General features: G+C 44.2%; 1 protein-coding gene across 4 annotated transcripts in view; it reads left to right on the top strand.

Annotated features, from left to right (window-relative positions):
- The window catches only part of LOC308116758 (suppressor of tumorigenicity 7 protein homolog), a 68,852-nt gene that overhangs the window by 19,390 nt on the left and 24,487 nt on the right, over positions 1 to 24,975 (top strand). For 2 of the 4 annotated variants that reach the window (XM_080475127.1, XM_080475128.1), the window contains exons 2-3: positions 1,203 to 1,238; positions 24,611 to 24,693. In XM_080475127.1, the coding sequence (XP_080331253.1) occupies positions 1,217 to 1,238; positions 24,611 to 24,693 (105 nt within the window). In that variant the 5' untranslated portion in view covers positions 1,203 to 1,216. The remainder of the gene's footprint in view (positions 1 to 1,202; positions 1,239 to 24,610; positions 24,694 to 24,975) is intronic. The other 2 variants (XM_080475130.1, XM_080475129.1) reach the window with 1 other exon arrangement.

Below are 24,975 nucleotides of genomic sequence, written 5' to 3'. Positions count from 1 at the left end.
ACAGTGTTCATACATTTTTAATGACTCAATGGGAGAGGGTCACCTTTCCATGGGGTCAGAATTCTATCTGACACCGGTGTCCTGCGTGTTTTAGTTCTCCCTGCTTCGGCGTACCTCAATCCAGTGATGATGTCATCACCAAGCCTGAGAAAAAGCTCAATAACGAGCCTCTCATTGCATTCATGTGTGTTGCAACTGGGAGAGAGCTAAAACATGCAGGCCCAGAGTTGAGTTCCCCTGTTTGCGAGGGTCTAGAGCAGGGGTAGTCCAGGTCTCTACTATAGTCTGGGGAGGTAATTGCACATGACATGATGTCTTGTGTATCCAGCACCATTCCCCCCCCCCCCCCCCCTTCCCCTCTTCCTCCTTGTGTCTCTTTTAATTCTGCTCGCTCTCTTTTATCACCTTTTCCTTCACCTCCTCTCCTCACCACACCCCCTCCTCTTCCTGCCTCTTTTTCTCTTCCTCCCGCTTCGATCTCTCTCTCTCTCTCTCTCTCTCTCTCTCTCTCTCTCTCTCTCTCTCTCCATTCAGCAGCAGTTGTCAGTCAGCCCCCCCCCCCCCCCCCTCGACGTCACTGGCTGTTTGCATAGCTATTGTCTTACAGCAGCAGCAGTGTTAGAGGCTCCTCACCACATTTTTTTATGGTTTTGAAGGGGGGACTGGATATTCACTCCCTCATTTTTCACCCTCCTCCTCTCCTCTCCTCTCCTCTCCTCGGGAAAAGACTCTCCTTTGGCCCTCCCTCCCTCCCCCTCCTCTTCCTCCGCTCCCTCTTTCATTAGTAAACCCTACAGTGGAATGAGACGGAGGGGAGGATGAGAGGGACGGTGTAGACTGCAGAAAGAAGAGGATGCAGTAGCATCTTCATGTCGGGATTCGGACGGATTTCTGCTCTTGCTGTTGGTTGAATCCTCTCGGAAGGCCTCCGGTGGTGATATTGTCTGTGGCGGCTGGACGCGGCGACTCGCCGTTCGTTGGGAGGGATTTTTATTAAGGCGAGCCGCGGCTAGCCGGAGTCTGGGCATCTGGCCGTCTGGGAGGCAGCGACGGCCGGCTGGCTGCATTGTGTTGCTTTGATGACCCCCGCTGTGTAGCTGCCTGCTCATCAACCTCCCCTCTCTCTCTCTCTCTCTCTCTTTCTCTCTCTTACCCCCCTCCTCCTTCCTTCTCCTCCTCCTCCTCCTCTCTCTCCATCACAGCTCTCGGCCCAGCCATGTTCGGCACAGAGTCCTCATGTAAGTACCACCACCATCTTCCTCCTCTGTGCGTGTGTCTTTGTGCATCCTCTCCATGTGTGTGTGTGTGTGTTTCTATCTGAAATAGAGGAGGAATGCACCCTCTCCTCTCCTCTCCTCTCCTCTCCTCGTCTTGCCTCTTCCTGTTATTGCCTCCATGGTGGCTGGTGGCAGATTGCACGGGGGAAAAAATCCGGGCTCTACCATTTTAGCACGGAGGGTCGGTACTACAAGCTAGCTGGTCACGCTGAGCTTCATCCACCTTGTGCCTTCTCTTGCTTCGGTCCCGTAATGCATGTTTGTACCTCTGGTTCCGTGGAGGGTCAGAGAGGACGCTCTTTGCTTCAGGAACACCAGCCCTGCTGGCTTCACTCACAGGGTGCCAGGTGGGAGGACAGCATTTCTGATGCACACAGCGCTCCAAGCTGTACTGACGGTCCACGCGTGTCCGCCTGTGGTCCTCCAGCTCCTTCGGATCCTCCTCCGGAGGTTCAGGGAACCTTTCAGACCCTCTGACCGACCCCTCTGACTGACCCCTCTGTGGCTCGCTGCTCCGAGCGCCTGCTGATTTGAGCAAGTCTGAGCTGATGTGATTGATCTGTCACGTCTGAACTCGATTGAAGCACCGCCATCCAGTAGAGGATGGTAGATTTCACAGACCTGGTTTTTGTATTTATTTTGGTGCAAAAGTTCAGAAAGACTTTCATAAGTTTTGAGGTCATTTCAGGGTCAAATATGAGAGCAGTTGGACTTGTTTTCATGTCCTGTAACAAAGTGTTGACCTGTCCAGGGTTCACCTGTGGTCAACTTGGGGTTGGCTTCAGCCCTCCATCTATTAGTACATATGCTTGTTTTTATTTACCTCTGTCCTTTCAGTTTCCTTTAGAACAACACCTCAAAAATATTTCCTCAGGTTCCGATGAATTTGTAATTCATCTTCTTTGAGGATAAATTAGATGAGGACCACAGATGATCAAGGTCGCTGTGACCTCACAAATTTCCACAACAATAATTCTGACAAGTTGTTGTGGAGGATTTTTTTTGTGCAGACGTAAAGCTGAGCGGATCTGTTCTCAGTGATCAAAGCTCAGCCTTTGATCCTACATTTCCTCCATTGTTGTTTTTCTGCCTGGTAACAGCAGAAGACGTGAGCATCTTCTGGTCTGACTCCACCCTCAGGTCTCATTTTCCTGATACAGTTTCATCTTAAAGGACTTTTGAACATACGTATGACCTTCTCCAAGGTCATTTGTGAACTTCCAAGCTGCTGTGAGGGGATTCCTTCACTTTCTGGAACATGTTGGCTCACTGTCATCGGGGGTTTGATCAGGATTTGGCGGCGAAAAGTTGGTTTGACATGACTTTTGTGCGACTTGAGTCATTGGCTCCTGTCAGAAAAGCCTTAATTCCTTTTTACTTAAACGACACGTGTTAAATGAGCTTGGACAGGCGTTAATGCTGTCAAGTGGTTTTACGCTGCACGCCAAGTTTCCCCATTGGAGACATGACAATTCAGACAACACAATGGGTGGGGGCTGTTTCCAGCTCCAGTAAACAGACTCCAGGTAGACTTTCTCTTTCTCGACTTAGTCATTGATCAATCTGACGCTGCAACTGCCGGCAGTGTTTCAAATCCAAAGCTCTTTTTGTGTGATCGGAGTCTTTATTGTTGATTGTGATCTACGTTACTCTAAGCACTAAGGCTAAACATTATGTCCAAAATATATCAACATGCACAACATACAGATCATATCACAAAAGACTTGAACTGTGACAAACAAAGTTTTCACAGCACATTCATGCTCTGGATAGCAACATATTTACCAGTCAGATGAGTCCTGCTGCTCTAGATCGTGTTAAACTCATTAAAGATCACATTAACTTAGAGTAGCTCTGCAAAACATTGTTCTGCTCCTCAAGGGACTTTTTTGAATTCAACCAATTTCCTGAAAATGTTGTAAATTGTTGAGTTGATACAGTGATCCCATGATTATCCAGACCTCCTCTGTTCGGATCTGCACCATACATCATGATAACCGTCTGTAGTCGGATGTGGTCCCACATTTTAGCCTAGAGTTTTTCTAGAGCAGTGGTCTCCAACTTTTTGTGTGGTTTTATGCAACAGAATTTTCCCACGGACTGGCAGGACAGAGTATGAAAAGGCCTTAACAAGGTATGAAAAAAACTGACGGAGTTAAGCACAGGAAAGAAGCACTGACGGAAAATAAAAGTCGATGCAGGCAAACAGAAGTTCAAATGGATATTTTCAAATTTAAACTTTTTTTTTTCTTACTTTGTGACCCGGTGCCAAATAATCAATATCCGGTGGTTGGGGACCCCCGATATAAACTATACATAGAAGTAGGGATGCACCGATACCGATACCAGTATCGGTTCAATACCAGGCATGAGTACTCGTACTTGTACTCATAAAACTGCCACCGATACCACGACACCCAATATCGCTTTACGGCAGCGCGCGATTTACGGCACTTCGCTGCAAGGCACAGTAGGCCAGTGAGGAGCAAACATCTCGGCGGCCAGTGAGGCGCCCACAGCGCTAGTTTGTCGGCCATCTTTTTGGAAAATTGACCGTGGAAATGACAGCTTGAGGCTCCTGCTTGCAACAGTGGACGGAAATGGAGCTGCTGCTACTTAAACTGGCTTCTGCAGCCTGTGTCTCACACACACACACACACACACACACACACACACACACACACACACACACACACATAGAACACACCCATTCCCCGACAAGTGTGTTCCTAATATAAAAAAAAAGACAAATAAATGACTCTACATTTCCGTGCATGTACCAGTAAATCCTATACTTTGACTAGATCCATGTACAGAGAGAAAACCTTTTAACCCTGAGAGTACTACTCCGCATGTAAACCACCTGCATAACTCTCCATAGTTGATTCTTTAGTTTCCTTATAAATATGGACAGTGTGGCTGATTGTTTTAAGTTGCTTTTCAACTCATTCCATATGCTTGGACCTCCATAGACATATACTGGTAGATTCTAGTTTTCTATATTTACCTTTTAGAAGCAGTTGATTTCTGGTATAATGTTGGTGAGAGGGTGAGTATAATGGAATGAGTTCGCGTAATCTAGAATTTGACCTGTTAACAACATTATACAGAATACATGCATTGTGATAAAGATTCCCTTCAGGAAGCTTTAAGAGACTACGTTTATGGAAGAGAGCATTTGTTGGAGAGTTTGGCATCGACCATGAAATGACTCTTATGGCTTTCTTTTGTAGTGTCAGAAGTTTTGTAGTGTAAGTAGAGTAAGTATTGTTCCAGATAAGGTTACAATAATTCAAGTGAGGCTCAAACAGAGATCTGTACAGTGACCAGAGTGCATCTATTGGGCCCAACGGTCTGATTTTAAATCATAGACCTGCTTTAAAACATGGACTCATCGGCTGTTGCAGAAATATTCTCAGTGATGATTTCTGCTTTCAATAAGAGAACGTGATGAAAAACCTGAAGTGGCCCATCCAAGCCTTTTTCTGGTGCTTGGCAGAAGAAAGTTTCTGTTCACTGATGACTGTTTGTGTTTTGTGAGACTCTTTTCTCCTGAGCAGAAAAACCACTGCTCTAACGTTAAAAGCTTTTTAGAATACCTTCAAAAAGTGCAGACATCAAGGATATTGTTATTGTGATCATTTTTCTGGAGGGACAGGATGCCACAATAACGGCAATGTTTCCTTCGTGGTGTCACGACTCGTTCCATATTCTCCTGGACTTGGCAGGTTTACAGTTGACGGTCACCGTCCTAACAATCCAGCTTGGCCGTCTGTGTTCTCCCATTGTTAAGGCGTATTGTTCTCCGTGCATTGGTGTGCGGCTTCATTACAAAACAAACCGCCTTGTGGTCTGGCATGCTAACTACATAGTTTTCAGCACTCATGTTGTTTTCGTGAAACTGGACATCGTTTTCAAAACGTTGCCATGTGAATGCAAAAGTGTCTGAAATGAAAATGCAAAAACGATCCATTTTCACTTGAAACGTTCTGTCGAAAAAAAAGAAGTCCTGTAAAAAGGGCCTAAATCATATCTGTGCTGAGAAGGCTGACTGAGGTTTACTTTAAAGAGTATACTCTGAAGATAGAGAATTAAAGACCCCGATGAGTGACACCAAATACGAGTGTAATCCAAAGCTCCGTGGCTCTGTGTGAAAAAGTGTTTGCCCCCTAAACCTAATAACTGGTCGGGCCACCCTGAGCAGCGACTACTGCAATCCAGCGTTTGCGGTAACTTGCAATGAGCGTTTTCCAACGCTGTGGAGCAGGGGTGTGAACCTCAGGTCCTGGAGGGCCGCAGCCCTGCACGTTCTCCATGTCTCCCTCCTTTAACACACCCGGTTCTCATGACGGTTCATCACTGAGTTCAACAGATTGCCTGATTACGAGCCGCTCACTGCAATCAGCCGTGTTGAAGCAGGGAGACATGCCAAGCATGCAGGGCTGCGGCCCTCCAGGACCAGAGTTCCACACACGTGCTGCCGAGGAATTGTGGCCACTGATCTTTGCAGAATTGTTGTATCTCAGCCACATTGGAGGGTTTGAGCATGAACCGCCTTCTTAGGGTCCTGCCACAGCATCTCAATCAGAGGGAGGTCAGGACTTTGACGAGGCCACTCCAAAGTCTTCGTTTTGTTTTTCTTCAGCCACTCCGAGGTGGACTTGCTGCTGTGCTTTGGATCATTGTCCTGCTGTAGAACCCACGTTCTCTTCAGCTTGAGGTCAGGAACAGAAAACAGTCCAACTTTTGTCTCGTCAGTTCACAGAATATTTCCCCTAAAGTCTTTGGGATCGTCAAGATGTTTTCTGGCAAAAATGAAACGAGCCTTAATGTCCTTTATGCTTAGCGGTGGGTTTGGTCTTGGAACTCTGCCATGCAGGCCATGTTTGCCCCGTCTCTTTCTCATGGTGGAGTCATGAACCCTGACCTTAACTGAGGCAAGTGATGCCTGCAGTTCTTTAGATGTTGTTGAGAGTCTTCTGTCACCTCTTGGGTGAGACGTCGCTGCGCTCCTGGGGTAATTTTGGTCGGGAAGCCACTCCTGGGAAAGGATAATGGTTCTCACTGCGGTTCGCTGGAGTCCCAAAGCTTTAGATTGGCTTTAGAACCTTTTCCAGACTGATAGATTTCATTTACTTTTGTTCTCATTTGTATCTCAGCATGATGTCTGTAGCTTTTGAGGATCTCCTGGTCGACTTCACTTTGTCAGGTAGGTCCTATTGAAGTGGTTTCTAGACTGAGGACAGGTGAGCAGTAATCAGGCCTGGCTGTGGCGACAGAAATAGAACTCAGGTGTGATCAACCACAGTTCTGTTTGAACAGGAGCTGGGGGACAAACACTTTTTCACACTGGGCCATTCAGCTTTGGACATTTTTCTTCCTCGTTAATAAAACCCTTCATTTAAAAACTGCATTTTGTATTTACCCGTGGTGTCTTTGACTAATGTTTAAATTTGTTTGAAGATCTGAAACAATTAAGTGTGGAAAACATGCAAAAAGTAAGAAATCACCCCTGAAATTTTCACACCACTGGAAGTAAACAAAGTACTGGGGTGAAGCTGAGATCTGGAACAAGTTTGTTCCGGTCCCACATTTACTGTTAGGCGATGTCACGTACCTGTGTCGTTACGCGGTCATTCACAACCCCCGTCTCCATTTTAACCGTACCGTGTGCGGCGGAACCACACAGCAGAGTTAAGTCTGGATGCGCTTTGCCTTACCGTACTGTCCCGTCCTGGACACGTACTGCAGCCGTACTGGGGCGAAGAGCCGTTTTAAAGTTTGCCGTGTGAAATGAAGAGTCGTCGTCTCTCTAAACCGGCACAGTTTGTCTGAGTGGAGCAATGCACCAACCACATGAAGCTACACGTTCTACACCAACCTGCACCAACTGCACTGCTGCTACTCGCTGCCAACTGCTAACTGCTAACTCAGGCTCGTTTGACACGTTGAAGGTCTGAGAGGAAAACACAACTCCTCACCACAACCAGTTCAGAGATCTGCTGCACGTCACTTCTTAAAGCTTTAAAGGCTTCGGGAAGAAATTCGTCCGGAATAATTCCTTCAGAACAACATTTGAAAACATCCATTTCCAGACAAGAGGAGAGGAAAAAGGAAACGAATTCCTCCTTTGAAACATCACAATGAATTGGGGGATCTTCTGCAGATGGAGGCCACTTGTGGTGATCATCTATTAGCTCAAGCTGTAACCTCCACAGTTCAGAAACCCCAAAACATTTAAAGTGAAGATTGTGTTTCTCAAAGATTAATTATTTTTATTTTAGCTTCAATGTCTTCTGGCATTTTATTGAGCAGTTCATCAATTGTCCTTTCCCCAAGTTTTGAACATTTGGAAGTATTTCTGACCGACACCGGAGGAAGCAGAACTCCATCCACCTCACACACTCTGGTTTGCAGCCGGGCGGAGGTTGACCTGTCAGACTGTCGCTGTCTCTGCTCTCAATAGTTGAAGAATAGACTGAGGGAAAAGTTGTGAAGTCCCATACCAGATGAAAATGGAGGTCAGTAGTTGCAGTTTGTGAGATGGAGCGGCATTCTATTTCTGCCTCAAGCTGTATTGATTTTTTTTCCCCTTTCAGAGACATTTAAACTTTATGGAAGTACCAACAAACTGTGACAGAAAGAAAGAGTGATGAGAATGAATAACTTACAGCACAGAATTCTGACCAAAGGAATTAAAAAGACTTCAGCCTTCAGGCAGTTCGGCAGCCTGAGGCGTATTGATCCCATGTCAGGTTGTCTTAAAGGAACAGAAATCTTATTATCAGAGACGTCAACTGAAGGAGCTGACAAGCACACACAACCTTTTTCTCTCAGTATTGCTAACAGTTTAATAAGCTCTTATTTTGGTGCTTTGCTCCTTTACAATTACACTCGTCTCCTCCTTAGTTGTGTCAAACATGTAGCTGTGCTTCTTTCTTTTCCCAGAGAAAAAGAATAAAGTGAGAGGTCACTCCTCCAGGGGCTGTGCTGCAGACGGGGCTGCATGTCACTCCACTGGAGGCAGGCAACACATTGGAGGTTCACGTTTAGGCTCTCACCCAGAGACAGCATGTTTCCTGTTTAATACGGGGGTCTGCTGCCTGCAATCATGTGGCTCTACAGCCCCTCTGTAGTGACTCTACAGCTCCTCTGTAGTGACTCTAACAGCTCCTCTGTAGTGACTCTAAAGCTCCTCTGTCGTGACTAACAGCCCCTCTGTAGTGACTCTAAAGCTCCTCTGTAGTGACAGTACAGCCCCTCTGTAGTGACTCTAAAGCCCCTCTGTAGTGACTCTAAAGCTCCTCTGTAGTGACTCTACAGCTCCTTTGTAGTGACTCTACAGCTCCTCTGTAGTGACTCTACAGCTCCTCTGTCGTGACTCTAAAGCTCCTCTGTAGTGACTCTACAGCTCCTCTGTAGTGACTCTACAGCCCCTCTGTGGTGACTCTACAGCTCTTCTGTTGTGACTCTACAGCTCCTCTGTAGTGACTCTACAGCTCCTCTGTCGTGACTCTACAGCCCCTCTGTAGTGACTCTACAGCTCCTCTGTCATGACTCTGCAGCTCTTCTGTCGTGACTCTGCAGCTCTTCTGTCGTGACTCTACGGCCCCTCTGTAGTGACTCTACAGCTCCTCTGTAGTGACTCTACAGCTCTTCTGTCGTCACTCTACAGCTTATCTGTAGTGACTCTACAGCTCCACTGTAGTGACTCCACAGCTCCTCTGTAGTGACTCTACAGCTCCATTGTAGTGACTCTACAGCTCTTCTGTCATCACTCTACAGCTTCTCTGTCGTGACTCTACAGCCCCTCTGTAGTGACTCTACAGCTCCTCTGTAGTGACTCTACAGCTCTTCTGTCGTGACTCTACAGCCCCTCTGTCGTGACTCTACAGCTTCTCTGTCCTGACTCTACAGCCCCTCTGTAGTGACTCTACAGCTCCTCTGTCCTGACTCTACAGCCCCTCTGTAGTGACTCTACAGCTCCTCTGTAGTGACTCTACGGCCCCTCTGTAGTGACTAATAGATTTTAAAGATAATCTTTCTAAAAAACTCCGATCTCGCTGTTGAAGGAGACAAATGTACCATTTTAAGTGGAGGAAGGTTGAACAGTTAATCCAGTAAAGTCTGTGTCCGCTGCCTTTAACTTCCACTGCTGAGAATATTGAGTTTCCAAATTCACCTTTTGATTCAATTAAAACAGTTAAAACTGCTAGAAAATTAATATGGCATGTCGGTAATTCACATGGTTTAGTTAGAAAACACCAAGATCTAATGTGGTCCGCATCATTTGATCTCAAAGCGTCAATAACGTCAATAACAGTAAATATGATGGGGATGATGGGGGCGACATTGGTGAAAAAATAAAATAACTTGAGGGAACGGGATAATAAGCCGTTCCCTCAGTTACTAACTTGAGCGAGCGAGTTACTATCTGGCGGCCACAGATTCAATTATCTCGTTCCCACCTGTTATTATTTTATTTTCTCTCTGGCCGCTCTGTTAGAATTGCTAGGAAGAAGTAGAACAACTAAAGAACCTCACCGCTAAAAATGTAATAAAATATCTCTCTGTTTATCTGTCATGGTTGATAAACTTCAGAAAACAACTTTTGCATAAAAAAAAGCTATATTCAATATCTGTGTTATCTTCATTTTAAAGTTTATACGTGTTTTTTGGCTCCACGTTAGTTTTACTTTGGTAAAAGTGGTAAATCGTTAATCGTTCAGACTTGTTTCTCATACGTCCCTGAAACTGATCGAATCGATGAATCCATGTTTTACTCGCCGTGAAATCAACAAATTAGGTTTTGAGGGTGAGTGTCTCATTTCCTTTTCGTCCATGTTCCTGTTCCTACCTGGTGACGTCTGAGGGAGGTCATCATTGGCAAGTTCTACTCAGTGGGACATCTCCCTTTTTCTTTAGTCCTCAATTGGCCTTTGTCTGGAGGAAGGAAGCAGATTAAAGGGCAGAACCTTTGTTCCTGCTGAGTTCTGGTGAACATCCAACACTGTGATTGAATTTCTTCAGTGTAGCACATCTCAAGGACAAACGCATTAGGTTTTGGTGGATCCTGATATAAGTTCACGTTGGGCTCATGTGTCCATTTTCACGAAGTTACCTGGTAATGTCCACAGTCTGGAGGCATTATATTGTTTTTCATTGTGAATCTTTTCACCTGCTTCATTCATCTGAACATGATGTCCAGTCTGATTGTGTCTCCGCTTTGAAGGTTTATTGTCCCTCTGCGCTCGCGTGCAGCCATTATTTTGTTGGCGTGTGACGACACTCTTACACTTGAGGGGCTGTTTAGGTGGGTGGTCTGTCCGTCCACTCCTTCTTTTCTTGAAACATGTGGCCTTTCAGTTTCTTCACATTCGGTTCGCCCGTCCTCCGTCTCAGTGAACTCATTCAACTTGGGCAGGCCAGAGTCAGGTGACCTTCTGAACTCAAGTTTGGCTCCCAAGGGTTAAAGGTTACTTCACATGAAGTCCATCATCACATTTCATGACGTTCCTCAACAGTCTTGGTCACATTTATCACCAATGAGAGACAGCGGTGTCAGTTGGGTGGGTCATCGTTCATCATGTCGGTGACTCGGGGGTCTCATCAAGCTTCTGTAGAGTCTGAACCGCTCACCGTGACATGAAAGAGACCTGACACATTACTATGTGCTGCTTTCAAACCAATGTTTGACGTCTTTGATGATCAGCATCATGTCATAGAGGAGAGAGACGAGAAGCAGCCATCAGAGACGAGACATGAGAATATGTTGGATTTCTACTTTCATGGTGGGAAACATTCTTTTAGTGGCTGTTACATTGGACACAGTCTTGTCGTGTTGGACAGTCCCTTTGATGTGTTATATGAGCTCTATATGGCCTTGTTTCTACTGCCTAGTAGGTGCAGGTGTAGTATTGAATAAGGAGCCCCTGGAAAATGGACCCAGGGTCCGAATTCTGCAGCAGAATATGACACCCCCCCCCCCACCTTCATGGTGGGAAACATTCTTTTAGTGGCTGTTACATTGGACACAGCCTTGTCGTGTTGGACAGTCCCTTTGATGTGTTATATGAGCTCACACACACACACACACACACACACACACACACACACACACACACACACACACACACACACACACACACACACACACACACACACACACACAACAATGTTCATATAATAAATGTTCATGACGGGGAAACGAATCATTCCAAATACGTCTAATATGAACATATTTCTCAACATTTTATTGTGTTAATATGAACTGAAATGTTCTCGACCCCTATTTAAAATGTGTACTATATTATGTTCATTTCCTTTGACACGGAATCTGTAACCTTTTGTATTTAATGTATATTGTAGTACCTGGGTAGCTTTTATATGGCATAGGATATGGGCCCCCTATATAAAATGTATATCATAGTATCTGGGTCCATTTTCTATGTCATGGAAAATGTGCTGCCTCTATCTGCACCATCGGGCTATGTTCTTGAAGATCATGTGTGAGCACTTCGAACCTTTTGTCACTCTTTAATAATGTATCTACAATACTATTGTTATTCAGTACCTATTGTATTTCGTTGTCTGTGTACATATTTGTGGTTAAAATGTATTAACATTTCAGTGCAAGTACTAGGGAGGTCCATATTCTACTGTAGAAAATGGACCCAGAGGTCCATATTCTCTTGGGATCCATCGGTACAGGATTTCATCTGTGACACTGATAAAAGTTGTGGAAAGTACCAAAAGTACCATACTCAACCGTTACCATTTTTGGTAACCCTTCCGTTGAGGTAGCGAGCACATCTGTACGGTTCCATAAGGAGGAGTTACAACGCAGCCGTCTGCTGATTGGTTGTGACGATCGTCACTCTCACAAACCTGCAGTATTTAAATATCTCAACTGTGGTAAACCCTTCCGTTGTTGTTCAGAAATGCTGCTTTGCCCAGGCTGGTTCTTTTGTTGACTCAGTTTATTGAAACGTCTGCCCTACACTGCCCCCTGGTGTTGTGATGAAGGAGATTCAGCGGGAGCCGGACGCTGCTGCTCACAATGACAAAGATATAAGAAAAGTTTTTTTTTTTCTGGCGGTTCTCTTCCAATCATGGGAGTGTTTCTGATCATTTAGGGTGTACTGTTGTAAAAAATTCTTTGCTTTCATGAAAGGAACAAAAATCAATGAAATGAAAATGAAGGTTTTCCCAGCTGCATCACAGAGAATAGAGACTGACAGCTTTGCTCGGACGCCTGAGCTGCAGCCGCAACAACTGTGCTCCGCCTTTACTGTCGTAATGAGGTCACATACCTGCGTTGTTGTGCGGCCGTTCACAACCCCGCCTACATTTTACCTGTACTCTTTGTGGTGACATCACACCACAAAATTTTGGTCTGGGCACGCTTTGCCTTACCACTTGACCTCCTGCGCACGGTGCAGCGCTGGACTGTGGTGTAGTAGATGACCTGCAGTGGCTTTCACTAGTCTGTTCACCTCAGTAACCACTGAAGTGACCTGGTGTGGTTATTGAGGATAATATTATTTAAGAAGCCACGTTAGGCGCTTCATTGAGGTGCAGGTTTAGTAAAGTGGTTTGTTCAGGCCTGCAACATGCACTTAGGTCATCAGTCCAGCTTTTAAACTACGTGACATGTTAGGGAACAGGTGGCTGAAGCTGAGGTCAGCAGAGCCCCTCCCTCCTTGTTTCCATCCACGTTGAAAAATGCATCTGTCCAGACAGAAACTGCAGGATTCCTCCCAGCATGCAGTGGTGTCACAGAAACGCACCAGAAATGAAGTTGTGCCACTTATGAAGCACCAGGGTGAAGTTAGTGTTTACAAGTTAGATGCGAGGTACAGGTTCAGTATGTTCCCCGTAAAGACAGACCACTGAACGGTGAATTAATGTAAATCAAAAGAATTCCATATTGTTGGACGCCTACAAACAACGGTTTGTTGTTGTTGTTAATGCACTTGTTTTGTCTGACGGCTGTGCTTGATGAGACATAATGTATATTTTAAATACCTCACAGTTCCCACTTGTGGATTGGTTCTAGATATACATTTTCAGAACTTTGATGACTTTGGGAGACGATAGTTTCAACCTTCGTCCTGTTCTTGCTCTTTAAGGACTTTTGACTTGAAGGTCTGAGTAATGTTACGTTTGAGAGAGTGGTTTAGGAAAAACTCCCAGGGTGGAGAACTTAGATGAGCTCAGACCACAGTAGTGAACTCACTCTGGAAACATTTCAAGTGTTTTTCTGAAGGTAGTATACACCGTATGAAACACGTCGGCTTAAAGCTAAATATACATAATATCATACACGTTCTCCTGTCGTTCATGATATTACTTGACAATTGCGGGTGTAGTGAAGCTCTTTGGCCTGAAGACGGGGTGTGGGGTCCACATTCTGAACACAGTCTGACTAAAGCGCTGTACATATCGGGTCATTAAGTCTTGTCCGTAACCTGTTCTTTGTTTACACAACAAAAATGAGCGAAACCAGAAAGATTGTCTCACATTTGGGGCGTTTGTTTACACAACAACGGTGCTCTGAAGTATTTATTGACGCTCCTGATTCCCCCCCCCCCCACAGATACTGTCGGAGGCTACGGAGCGTTGTTACTGTATATAGTTATTTTGCTCATGCAGGTGTAACGAACATGCTGACCTCCGTAGTGGCATGACTCCCAGTCCGTATTCTAATTTTAAAGTCCATATTGGTAGTTTTATAGTTGAGATTCCCCTGTGGTATGTGTCATATGTCTGGTTCTCTCCTTTGTGTTTATAACTTCATGCGTGTATGTGTTGTTTATTTACAAAAACAACCAACGGCACCCCCTCATGGCCTGGCACAGTTACTACATCGTTTTCAGTGTTCCTGCGGTTGCCGTGTAAACACAGACCTTTTTCAGAACGTTGCCATGTAATTGCTAAACTTTTCTGAAACAAACGATGCAGTGTCACTTTGTTGTGTAAACAGGGATTGTATGTTAAAGTCCAGGTGAAATAAGGTGTTTATACTTGGTACAACAAGCTTCAGGTTCAGTGTTTTCTCACACCAGCTGGTTATTGACATCTGGACCATTAAATTACCTTTCTACGAATAAGTTACTTTGAAAAAGTACCAGATGATTTTACCCGATTTTTAAGAAAACCAGGTTTAGTACTTATTCCATCAAACCTTTCATATCATAGCAGCAGTTCCAGATCCGTTGGGCACACGTCCACATAACTGTCCACAGTTGTCGACATCCACACAACCCTTGCACAGGTTGTTTCCTTTCTAGTGTGCGTGTGCGTGTGCGTGTGCGCGTGCGTGTGCGCGTGCAGTTTCTGAGGGCGGGACTTGTGTTTGATTGGCAGCTGGCCCGCCGTGGTGCTTGTAGGAGGGAAGCTGTGGGTCGTATCTCAGTCATCACTCAGTGTGAACTGTGTGTCTTCAGCACTGGTGATTAGATTTGCTTTCGATCATTCATCTCGGCGAGTTCCCATCATGCCTCGGTGCAGCCGTGACGGAGCTCCAGGTTGCGTGGCGTGCTCACTGAAGATGGCCATTTGATGGAAGCGCTGTCTCTGTTGCTGTGGTAACCCCCCGTACGTTGGGCGATTGGGTTTCTGTGGTAACTGCTGACTTCTGCTATTTTAGTCTCCGGGAGCTCACACTGAGGCTGAAAGTTGAACGAGCCAAGGTGGAGGCTTATTGTAGATAAAGGATCTGTAGCTGGGAGCTGTTCTCAGACTGACCTCCAGATGTTTGTCCTCATACAGTCCTCAGCATGAGCACAATGAATTTTGAATCATTTTTCAAATAAAGACCCTCATTTGCCTTCCCATTGAATTTTGTAAAACCCTGTGTGGTTTACGGCTTCTTTGCAAACGGCACAAATGTCCCTCCACTCTTATATTGAACGGCAATTAAGTGTCTTCATATTAGTTATCTCAGAAAAAGCCGACATAAAACCACCCCACAGGATTAATGTACAACCACATGAAGACAATACTTTAACCTGGACCAACCTTATGAAGCCAACATGAATACATACTTCTTCAACTTTTTCTCTGTTGTCTTCAATTCTTCCTCTGGTTCTTTATTCTGCTTTTCTATGTTCACTTGATATAGGATTGAATGATTCAGGAGAATTTTTTCCGAGTGGTTTTCTAAAAATGCAACTGGCAATGCATATATGCCCATATTGGTGACGCAATTCAAATCGGTGTCTAATGTGTGACAGACTAAACACTGGTGAGGAATTATTGATCAAAAACCAAACAATATAAATAGACATGTGAAGAGCATTTTACAAATTTCAGACTGGGTGTAGTACTTGTGGTTTGACACCAGCCTCAGTTTCTGAAGTAATTGAGCAGATAAAAGCTTCTTCAGTCCTGGTTCAAACTGAATCGACTGAACATTTGGGGAAAGTTATTATAGAAACATCTGTATTTGGAGTAGCATGCTATGCTATCATTTTGTGATCCTTTTGATTCAAATGTAAATATAAGCATTGTTTGGAGCACACATTCTCAGATTCTGTTCTCCATGAGGCCTCAGCACAAACGATCTCTTCCATGAGAAAATGTACCGTGGTGGTTTCCTTTGAGCTTTTTTTTGTTGGTCAATCAGAACCTGCGTTAAGCTCCATCAGCTGGTATTTAATCTGCATCCTCTTTACCAAATACCAAACACAGTTTTAGTGAGTGTAGAATGTTCCTGCAGAGGCTACAACTGGAGCGAGCAAGAGATCTCTGGTCCCCTTGAAAAACCTCGGTCTCACTTCCTTTACAAACCATCTTTCTGGCGGACAGCGTGAGAGGACGTGACAAAGCGCTCAGTGCATTCTGGGTAGTAAACAAACAAAGCTAATCACACCAATAAGAAGAGTTAGACGCAGAAAGAGAAGGTGGGCAGACGTGGAGTAGAGAGGAAGAAGTAGAGAGGAAGACTCTCATTGATATCTGGTCTGGAGTCTATATATTGCGGTTGTTTTTTGCTACCCATTAGCCATGAGCTAACTAGCCTAGCCACCACAGGCTAAAGTGGCTGGACTTCCGGTTTCAGTCCAGACCAATCAATGATTCATTATACCATCAGAGACCTGTGAACGCCTGCAGCCAGCAGAGATGAGGCTAATGAGTGACCCTGAGCGGGGGGGGGGGGGGGGGGGGGGGTGGTAAATGTGCCTGTTTCAGGGGTAATTATCATGTGAGCTGGGCTGCTGATGGAAGGGGGAGGTTTTGGGGGATTTGGGGGTGCAGCCGCCAGAACAAATGTGATCCACACCTGGAGCTGTGTGTTGTCAATGGAGCTCCTCTTCCTCTTATTCTTCCTATTCCTCTTCCTCTTCCTCTTCTTCTTCCTGCCTGACGAAACCAAAACCTAATTCCGTTGGTCCGATTGTCTTCCGATTGTAGGTCTGCAGTGAAAGGAGGATTAAATTGGAGCCGCAACAACCTCAGTTCCCCGTTTATCATTTTAATCTAGAACCCATTTTCAAAACGCATTTTTCAGGCTCCTAAAGTGTCGTACCAAATGTACAGGGTCTGGTTCTGCAGGTTTTCGTCCTGTTAAGAGGTTTTTCTTTCCACGGTTGGCTTTTCTCTGGAAAAGCGTCTTGCAATGACTGTGTTGTGTTTAGCGCTGTTGAAATAAAATTGAATTGAAGCACCTGGAGAAACCGGTTTAGATCCATTTGAATGGTACCAGCTGTGTCCAGGATACACTTATGCTGAATTGCGAAGAAGTTCTAGATCCAGTTCCTGTGTTTGTGGTGAGCCCATGCAGCGAGTGGTGATTGTTCCTCGTGGTGTCGTTGGAGGTCCTGGTGGTGGTGATTGAACGCTCTCAGTGTGGCCCCGTGCTGATAATCGCTGCATTTGTCATTGTTGCGTTCAGAGAGGAGTGCAGGAAGCTGACTCTGTCAGCCTTTTATTTCCACTGGGCCTTTCTCCATCATCGTGTTCTGGGTCAGGATGTAGGAGGAAACCACCGAGCTTCACCTCTCTCCGCACAGCTGCTTCACATTTTCGAACGAGTTAACTGTGAGCAACCCTGAACGCGTCGCTCCCCTGCCTGTGTAAAACTGATCCCAGACGCCTTCATCCATTCTCCTGGAGGGTCATTTAAGGGTTGTCATGGTTACGCCTGCAGGAGAAGGCTAAGGAACCCCCATCGCAGCTAAAGACCATCATTAAAATCCATGCTATTGATTGGCTGGACCTCCCCTCCTCTCCTGGACTCATTCTGCTGGGTTACCAGAGGGAGGCGTTAAGAAGCCAGTGGCGATAGCCGCGTCCCGCTGTCAATCACAGACAGTAGCCAATCAGAAGGAGGCAGGGAACAGATGGGGTGTCCAGTAGTGAATGAGACCACCTCTGCTGTGGTCCATGGATTTCTCTCGCTGTCCAATCACAATTAAAAAGTGTGTTGGTGGATTTTTGAGTGGAATGGAGTGTAAGTGATGGGCTTGGTCTTCTTTCTTCTCCCCTGCAAACTGCTTTTATCCTGCAGACAGCAGGTGGTCCTGTCCACTATCCTCTGTCCATTCTCCAATGTCCTCTGTCCATTGGCCACTGTCCTCTGTCCATTCTCCACTGTCCTCTGTCCACTCTCCAATGTCATCTCTCCACTATCCTCTGTCCATTCTCCACTCTCCACTGTTTTCTGTCCACTCTCCTCTGTCCATTCTCCACTGTCCTCTGTCCATTCTCCACTGTCATCTGTCCACTGTCTTCTGTCTATTCTCCACTGTCCTCTGTCCACTCTCCACTGTCCTCTGTTCACTCTCCACTTTCCTCTGTCCACTCTCCAATGTCGTCTATCCTCTGTCCATTCTTCACTGTCCTCTGTCCATTCTCCACTGTCATCTGACCACTGTCCTCTGTCCACATTCCACTGTCCTCTGTCCATTCTCCACTGTCATCTGATCACTGTCCTCTGTCCACATTCCCCTGTCCTCTGTCCACTCTCCACTGTCGCCTGGTTGAAAGGAAGGTTCAGGTGGATTTAAACTGAATGTTGATCTGAACATCAGCCTCTGCGCTCGTCACTTTGTGAAGCATGATGTTGACAACGCTACACAGCAAAACATGCTGCTCCTCATCTTTTTCAGATCAATGTGATCATTCCTCTGGTCCCAGAGATCCCGGATGTGCGGCACAAAACATTGAGGATGAAAGTTCAGAACTCATTTTATTCAGACACGTCAAAACATTAATTATCCAGAGAAATCAAACCACCGTTAATAATATTTCATTATTTATTATCAGTGAAGCAAACTTTAAAATAAAGCAGTGTTAAAATCTGACACGTTCCAGGTCATTAATGATTGACTTCATAGAAAAGAAACATCCATGGAGATTAATGAGCACGCAGTGACGTCTGCTGAAATTTAGGTTTGTGTTTGTTTTTGGAGCTAATTTCAAAGGTTTCATCATGATTTGTAGTTCGATGTTTTAAAGCGTTTCTTTAGTTTATTGATTATCTCAGCATGAAGAACGGTTCACTTCATAGAGAATAGAAAATGCTTTATTTATCCCAGGGGTAAATTCCTTGTTGCTCCACACAGAATAGAATATTAAAGTGTCAAAGAATAAAATAAGTAAATATTGGTATGTACAAAGCCGAACAGTGAATAAACACAATAAAACACACATTTGTTTATCACTGTTTTGTGTGTTTACGCCACGTGGAGAACATGCTACCATCTGCAGTCAACTAGTTTTGCCTGACACAAGGTCCCGGATGTGCGGCACAAAACATTGAATCGAAAAAAACTGAATCTGAATGGAGAGAAGTGAGACTGAAAAGTGAGGATGTTTTGGGGAGCAGAATTTTTCACTTTAACAAAATGCTATTTCGATTTTTATTGTGATACACATTCAAATTCAAATTGGACCGTTCAGATTAAGATTTAAAGAATTAAAATTCCCTTTCTGCTTGATGTTTCAAACTTTCAAGGCAACAACACAAGACGGGATGAAACCAGCTGTGAACAAAATGTATATAGCCATTTTATAGGCCATAAATGAACTATTCTACAGAGTTGTTGAAGACGGTGATTAAAGGCTTCAGCATGATTCAAAACACACAACTTATTTAATGTTTAGAATATTTCAAGATGAATTGAGATTTTTGGGGGTGCTTTCCTATTTTTTTTTAGACTAGTCCACTAATCCTGAATTTTGTTTAATTTTGGTGTAGTCCACGGAGTAATTAGTGTGCAGGATAATCCCGATGTGAATTAAAGCTCTCTTTATAGACTGATGAAGAGTCAGACGGTGGTTTCCCTCTCAGCAGCTCCGGGTCGCAGCAGCTGTTTCACCACAGGCCCGATGAAAGAGGCTTTCTGCCCCGAGAGCTCCACTTCACCGCCATGGAGAGCTGCCCAGCTGCTGTGTGTGTGTGTGTGTGTGTGTGTGTGTGTGTGTGTGTGTGTGTGTGTGTGTGTGTGTGTGTGTGTGTGTGTGTGTGTGTGTGTGTGTGTGTGTGTGTGTGTGTGTGTGTGTGTGTGTGTGTGTGTGTGTGTGTGTGTGTGTGTGTGTGTGTGTGTGTGTGTGTGTGTGTGTGTGTGTGTGTGTGTGTGTGTGTGTGTGTGTGTGTGTGTGTGTGTGTGTGTGTCTTGAGTTCATCCCGATGGTCATTAATGTCAGGAGAGTTTTCTCGTGTCGTATTAAACCAACTGACTTTGACGGCGTCGGATTTGATTGACCTTTGGCTAAGCCCCTCCCCCTTAGTTAATATTGCGAACAAGCCGTCGCAGCTGACTGCATGTTTACATGTCAGCTGTCAGTGTAGAATCCATACCGCAACGGGCGCTAGCCAGCTTAGCGCTTAGCCACCTAGCTTACTGGATTAGCTCGGGACGTTGATCTCAGTGGCTAACATCAGGAAAGCTAGGTGGCTAGCTTAAAGAAGCTCATCCCTGCTAGCATCATGTGATCAATATCATACGACTAGATTGCTAAAGATTAAACAAGACATTTCCTCACTTTGGAACAAATGCAGACGTGCTTGTTTCTAGTCGTGGTGTTGAGTTTGTCTTCTGACACTCAACGTCATCCAATAGAGAGACTGTAGGTGTGTGAAGACCGCGGTCGATCAAGGCCGCTATTTTCTTCCCTAGTCGTGATCCGCATTTTGGACAGTGACGCGCTGCGTCTTACCCGGAAAATTAGCATTTCGATTGGCTAGCGTCACGATATTCCTCGGGAGTCCCTCTAATTACGTAGTCGGGGAAACTCCTCGTCCACCGCCATTTTGAATTTTTCACTTCCGTCAACATTCAGATCGTCACCAGAACGTATTAAAAACTCACTCGACTTCGACACATAAAAACAACGTCAACGGGTTAAGTGACGCTTTTGAAAGGTAAAATGACGTATTTTGGATTATTTTGACTTTCTGATCCCGAAGTTTCATAACTTTTTATGGTTCAGAAAGAAAGTTGACTGAGCAGGAAGAGGAAGAGGAGGAGGAAGAGGACAAGATTTGATTTGTTATTGACCAATATAATAAAAATACATGACGCACATTTACCAGGTTTTTAAAAAAAACATGTATATGGATAAAAAGTGACTAATACAATAAATATGGTGTGGTAGAGGTAGTATGTAGTAGTCTGGTAGTAGGGTGTGGTAGCTCAAGTCTTAAGACTATCAAATTTATTTCAGACCAAGAACATATTTAAAATGTATATTATTATTCCTTCAGATTGAAGAGTATAAAGAGGTACACCTTACCTGAAAGTTTCATTGAGATATCTTGATTATTAAAGAAACTACAAGTACAAGTTTGTGGTCACAGATTTGTGTACTAATTACCTTTAAGAAAACGGCACTAATTATTGTTAAGATATCTGAATGGCTTTGGTGTCATTTTCTTACTTTTTTACTACTCTTTCCAGTGGTACCAGTTGCATTCAAATTTCTCCACATACCTATTAGAGTCCATGTTTTGTTTGTGTTTTAGAAATGGGACGAAGTAAACCCCCGTCGTTTGTCCTTTCAGGATTCCTCGTATCGCTGTTGGTGTCCCCGACACATTGTTTTACCGTTTTTACATCTTAAATTACTTAAATAGCCCAGAAAACAACTAACGTGTCAGCAGCTCTAATGCTTCTCTACGGAGCAGAGGATGTTTGTCTGAGTCAGGGCAGTTGGGAGTTTAATGCTATTGGTTCATTCGTTTTTGGGGGTGGGGCTTAGCTCAAGGTAGATTGTAGCAGGACAAAACTACATATCCAGGAAAACCTGAAGAAGCGGCTCCAGTAATAAACAACCAGTGTTATTTTCTGGCAGATCTCTAATCACCTTCCAACCAAGTTTTATTGAAAAAGCTTCTCAACAACACACATCCGACAATTTGACTTTTAGCTTCAGTAACAAGCAAACAAGATTAAGAATTATTTAGTGTAAAAACCATTTATTTCTAACTGGAGAAGATCCTTGGTATTCATTTTGACTATGTAGAACCTCGTAAAATTTAGAAAACAATTTGCACCATTTGGTGGAAGTATTTAAAACAATGTCCCCGAAACATATCGTATGTGTTTAGATCCGTTTGAAACCTTAAGTCTCAATCTTTAACGACTTAATGGCCGCGGAAATGCGAGGCTCTTTGCTCCCTGCAGGACTCTGGAGGTTAGCATTTAGCATTTAGCACAGTCTCTGCAACATGTATTCAGACTCTTCCAGAAAGTTCCTCAGACCTTTAAAGCTTCAGGAAGTGATGTGAAGCAGATCTTTGAGCTCGTTGTGGTGATGAGCTGTGTTTTCTTCTCAGATCTTCAACATGTCAAACTAGCGAGTGTGGCTAGCTAGCAGCTAGCGGTGTGGTTAGCACAGGTTCAGTCTGACGCTTGTATTTTCTGTGTCCCTGTGAAGTTTGAGCTCAGCAGTCCAGATCAGACTGGATGTGTTTGGAGAAGTCATGTGTCTCTGTTGAGTATGCTTTGGGAGTCACGACACTCTGGAGGCTGTTGTTGTTGTTGTTGTTGTTGTTGTTGTTGTTGTTGTTGCTACATAAAGCACTATTCACTGCAGCTGTGGTGTGCATGTCTCAGTAGCAGGGTTTCCATTTTCTACACAGAATGGAGCCCGGGCATTTCCAGAAAGGGACATTTTCGTCTGTCTTACACGACAACAGAGTCAAAGTGTTTTTAAAAAGTTCCACGTTGTGAGTCATTTTCAAAAAGTTGTGTTTTGAGTGGCTCGGAGCACCATTGTCATGGAGACACACAAAACACCACCAGTTTTATATTTTCACTTCAAATCGTTGCCAAGTAAACTTGCCCTAAGACTTTCTAAATAATCCACCCATCTGCTGTCTCAGAGGTTTCCATCTCATTTTAGCTCTGGGGCAACATGCAGCAGCAACATGCTTTTATTGTGGCCGCACGAGAACGTGATGGCATGATAGCATTTATAGCCATTTCTAAAATAAGAGTATGTCCTGTAAATATATTTATATTTAGTGAACTTTTAGGAGTAAAACACTCGGTGTGGCTGAGAACTATCACCACACATCACGCTGAACGCACCGTCCCCAATGTGAAACATGGCGGAAGCAGCATCATGCTGTGAGGATGCTCTTCCGGGGGGCGCTGAACACAGGCAGTATTTTTGCTGCTAAAGACGGTTTAAGTAGCAGCAGCTCCATTTCACTGGACAGTTTAATGCAGCGAGTCTCCAGGCGTCATTTGGACGGTCAATCTTTGAAAAAGACGGCCCAAAAAAATCCCCCACACCTTCTGCTTATGTGTACAGTAGAACCTCGGACTAGGGACCCGGTAAGAGCAGACCAATAGACGAGCACGAAGAGGTTTCAACTGTTAACACACCTTAATGAGCAGACAGCCTCCAGCAGGGGGCGCTGCTGGGGAGTTTACTTCAGTCAAACATAAAGCCCGTGGACCAAAACCGCCGCAAAAAACTCCAACCAGCCCCAGAAACCAAGCAAGTGGTTCTATAGGATTTTTAGGATTTCCTTAACATTTCACTGTATTTTGCAGAAGAATGTTTTATTAAAATTTACTTTATGTTGAGGTTGTAGTAATTTTTTAGCACTAATTGTGTGATCTTGCAAAATTCCTCCCGTAAACTGTGGCCACGACAAAGAAACACTTTCAAGTGTAAATTTAAACGTTATTATCACATTATTTTACCAGTCCAGCATCTCAAGATGAAACTGGACTGTATGTGGCTTCTGAAGTTACATTGTTTTTAGTATTCAGCTTGTATACCTCTTTGTATATATTAAGTTCATGTATATATATCGTATACATCTTTATATTGGTTCAATTTTATGTGCTTTTAAATAAGTACGTTTCTTCCATAACATATTATTTGGTGTTTGGTTTGTTCAACAGCAACTCATCCTACAATTTATCCCACCTAACAACGTAGTATTAAGTCGTCCACAATGCATTAGAATGCACCAGTTAAGCGGAGAGCCTGAACCCGCTGCTGAAAAAAATCCTGGAGGAAACGCTGGATTATTTATATGCATTTTAACTCTGTGGACAATTACAGCAATAAAGTTGCACTTTTGACAATATAAATAATGTCTGCAGTCATTTTTGAGTTCATTGAGAATCGAAACTCAAATGTTAGTTTAAAAATCATAAATCTTTTTCGGGGCCAAATCACCCAGCCCTATCAGAAAGAAGAAAACACTGTATACTGCCCCTTTGTCTCAAACAATTAGATTAGGTGAAGTGACTTTTCAGTCTAAGAGCCTAAGAGCACAGCCACTCTCACTCATATCAGTTATCCATCATAACACTATGAAACTTATTCATTGCTTTGTATTGTAATAATATGCTGATTATAATTGAATTTTTAAATGTTGCAGGTGAATTAGATTCTTTTGCTTCCTTGTCCAGATTGTTTAATAACTCGACCCCTTTCACAGAAATGCAACGTTCCATTACTTTATTGCTAACTCTTGGTTTCAGCTGTTAGTCATGTTTGTGTGACACGGCTCAGTAAAGTGTCCAGTGTGTGTCTTTCTACTCAGTCGGTCTCCTGTGCCGTTGGTTCCCCGGTGTCCGAGCTGCACGGCTCTCTGGGAAAGGCCAAACGCAGCGTGCGGATGACGCAGTGCAGCTCCAAAGCGTTCATCAGAACTGTCCTCCAGTGTGAAGGCTTTCTGATGCTTCCCTCACACTCCTCACAAGTCATCTCTGTAGATGCAACCTGGTTGTTTTTTTTTTTAATGAAGTATATATAGATATCTTTCCTAAAGTGGTTTGTCTTTGTGTAGGTGAGACATGCATGGATCTGATAGAACGCACTAACCATCAGCCTCTTCCTCTCGTCTCTTTCCACAGTAAGCATGTTTCTAAACACCCTGACGCCCAAGTTCTACGTGGCTCTGACGGGCACCTCTTCCCTCATATCAGGACTCATATTGGTGAGTATATTTCCACACTGTCGGCTGGGTTCACAACTTGATGAATTTAGTTCAGACCAGGTTTAGACAGTTTTCTTGAATTTGACTGGTTGTACACTGGTTTTCTGTAGTGAAGACCAGAGGTGGAAAGTAGAATACATTAATTGCGCTCTGGATATACTTATGTGTCAAGCAACATAGAAGACCTTTGGCTGAGAATGAGCTCTTCCTTGTATGTCAGCTGTTAATGCTAGGGACTTTTAATTTGACATATTCAAATAGGAACACCATGGTAGGAGGAGA

The sequence above is a fragment of the Lipophrys pholis genome, assembly GCF_963383615.2.
Source record: "Lipophrys pholis genome assembly, chromosome: 11".
Classification (NCBI taxonomy): domain Eukaryota; kingdom Metazoa; phylum Chordata; class Actinopteri; order Blenniiformes; family Blenniidae; genus Lipophrys; species Lipophrys pholis.
The sequence above is the reverse complement of the archived record's forward strand: the minus strand, read 5'-3'. Positions and strand labels throughout refer to the sequence as shown.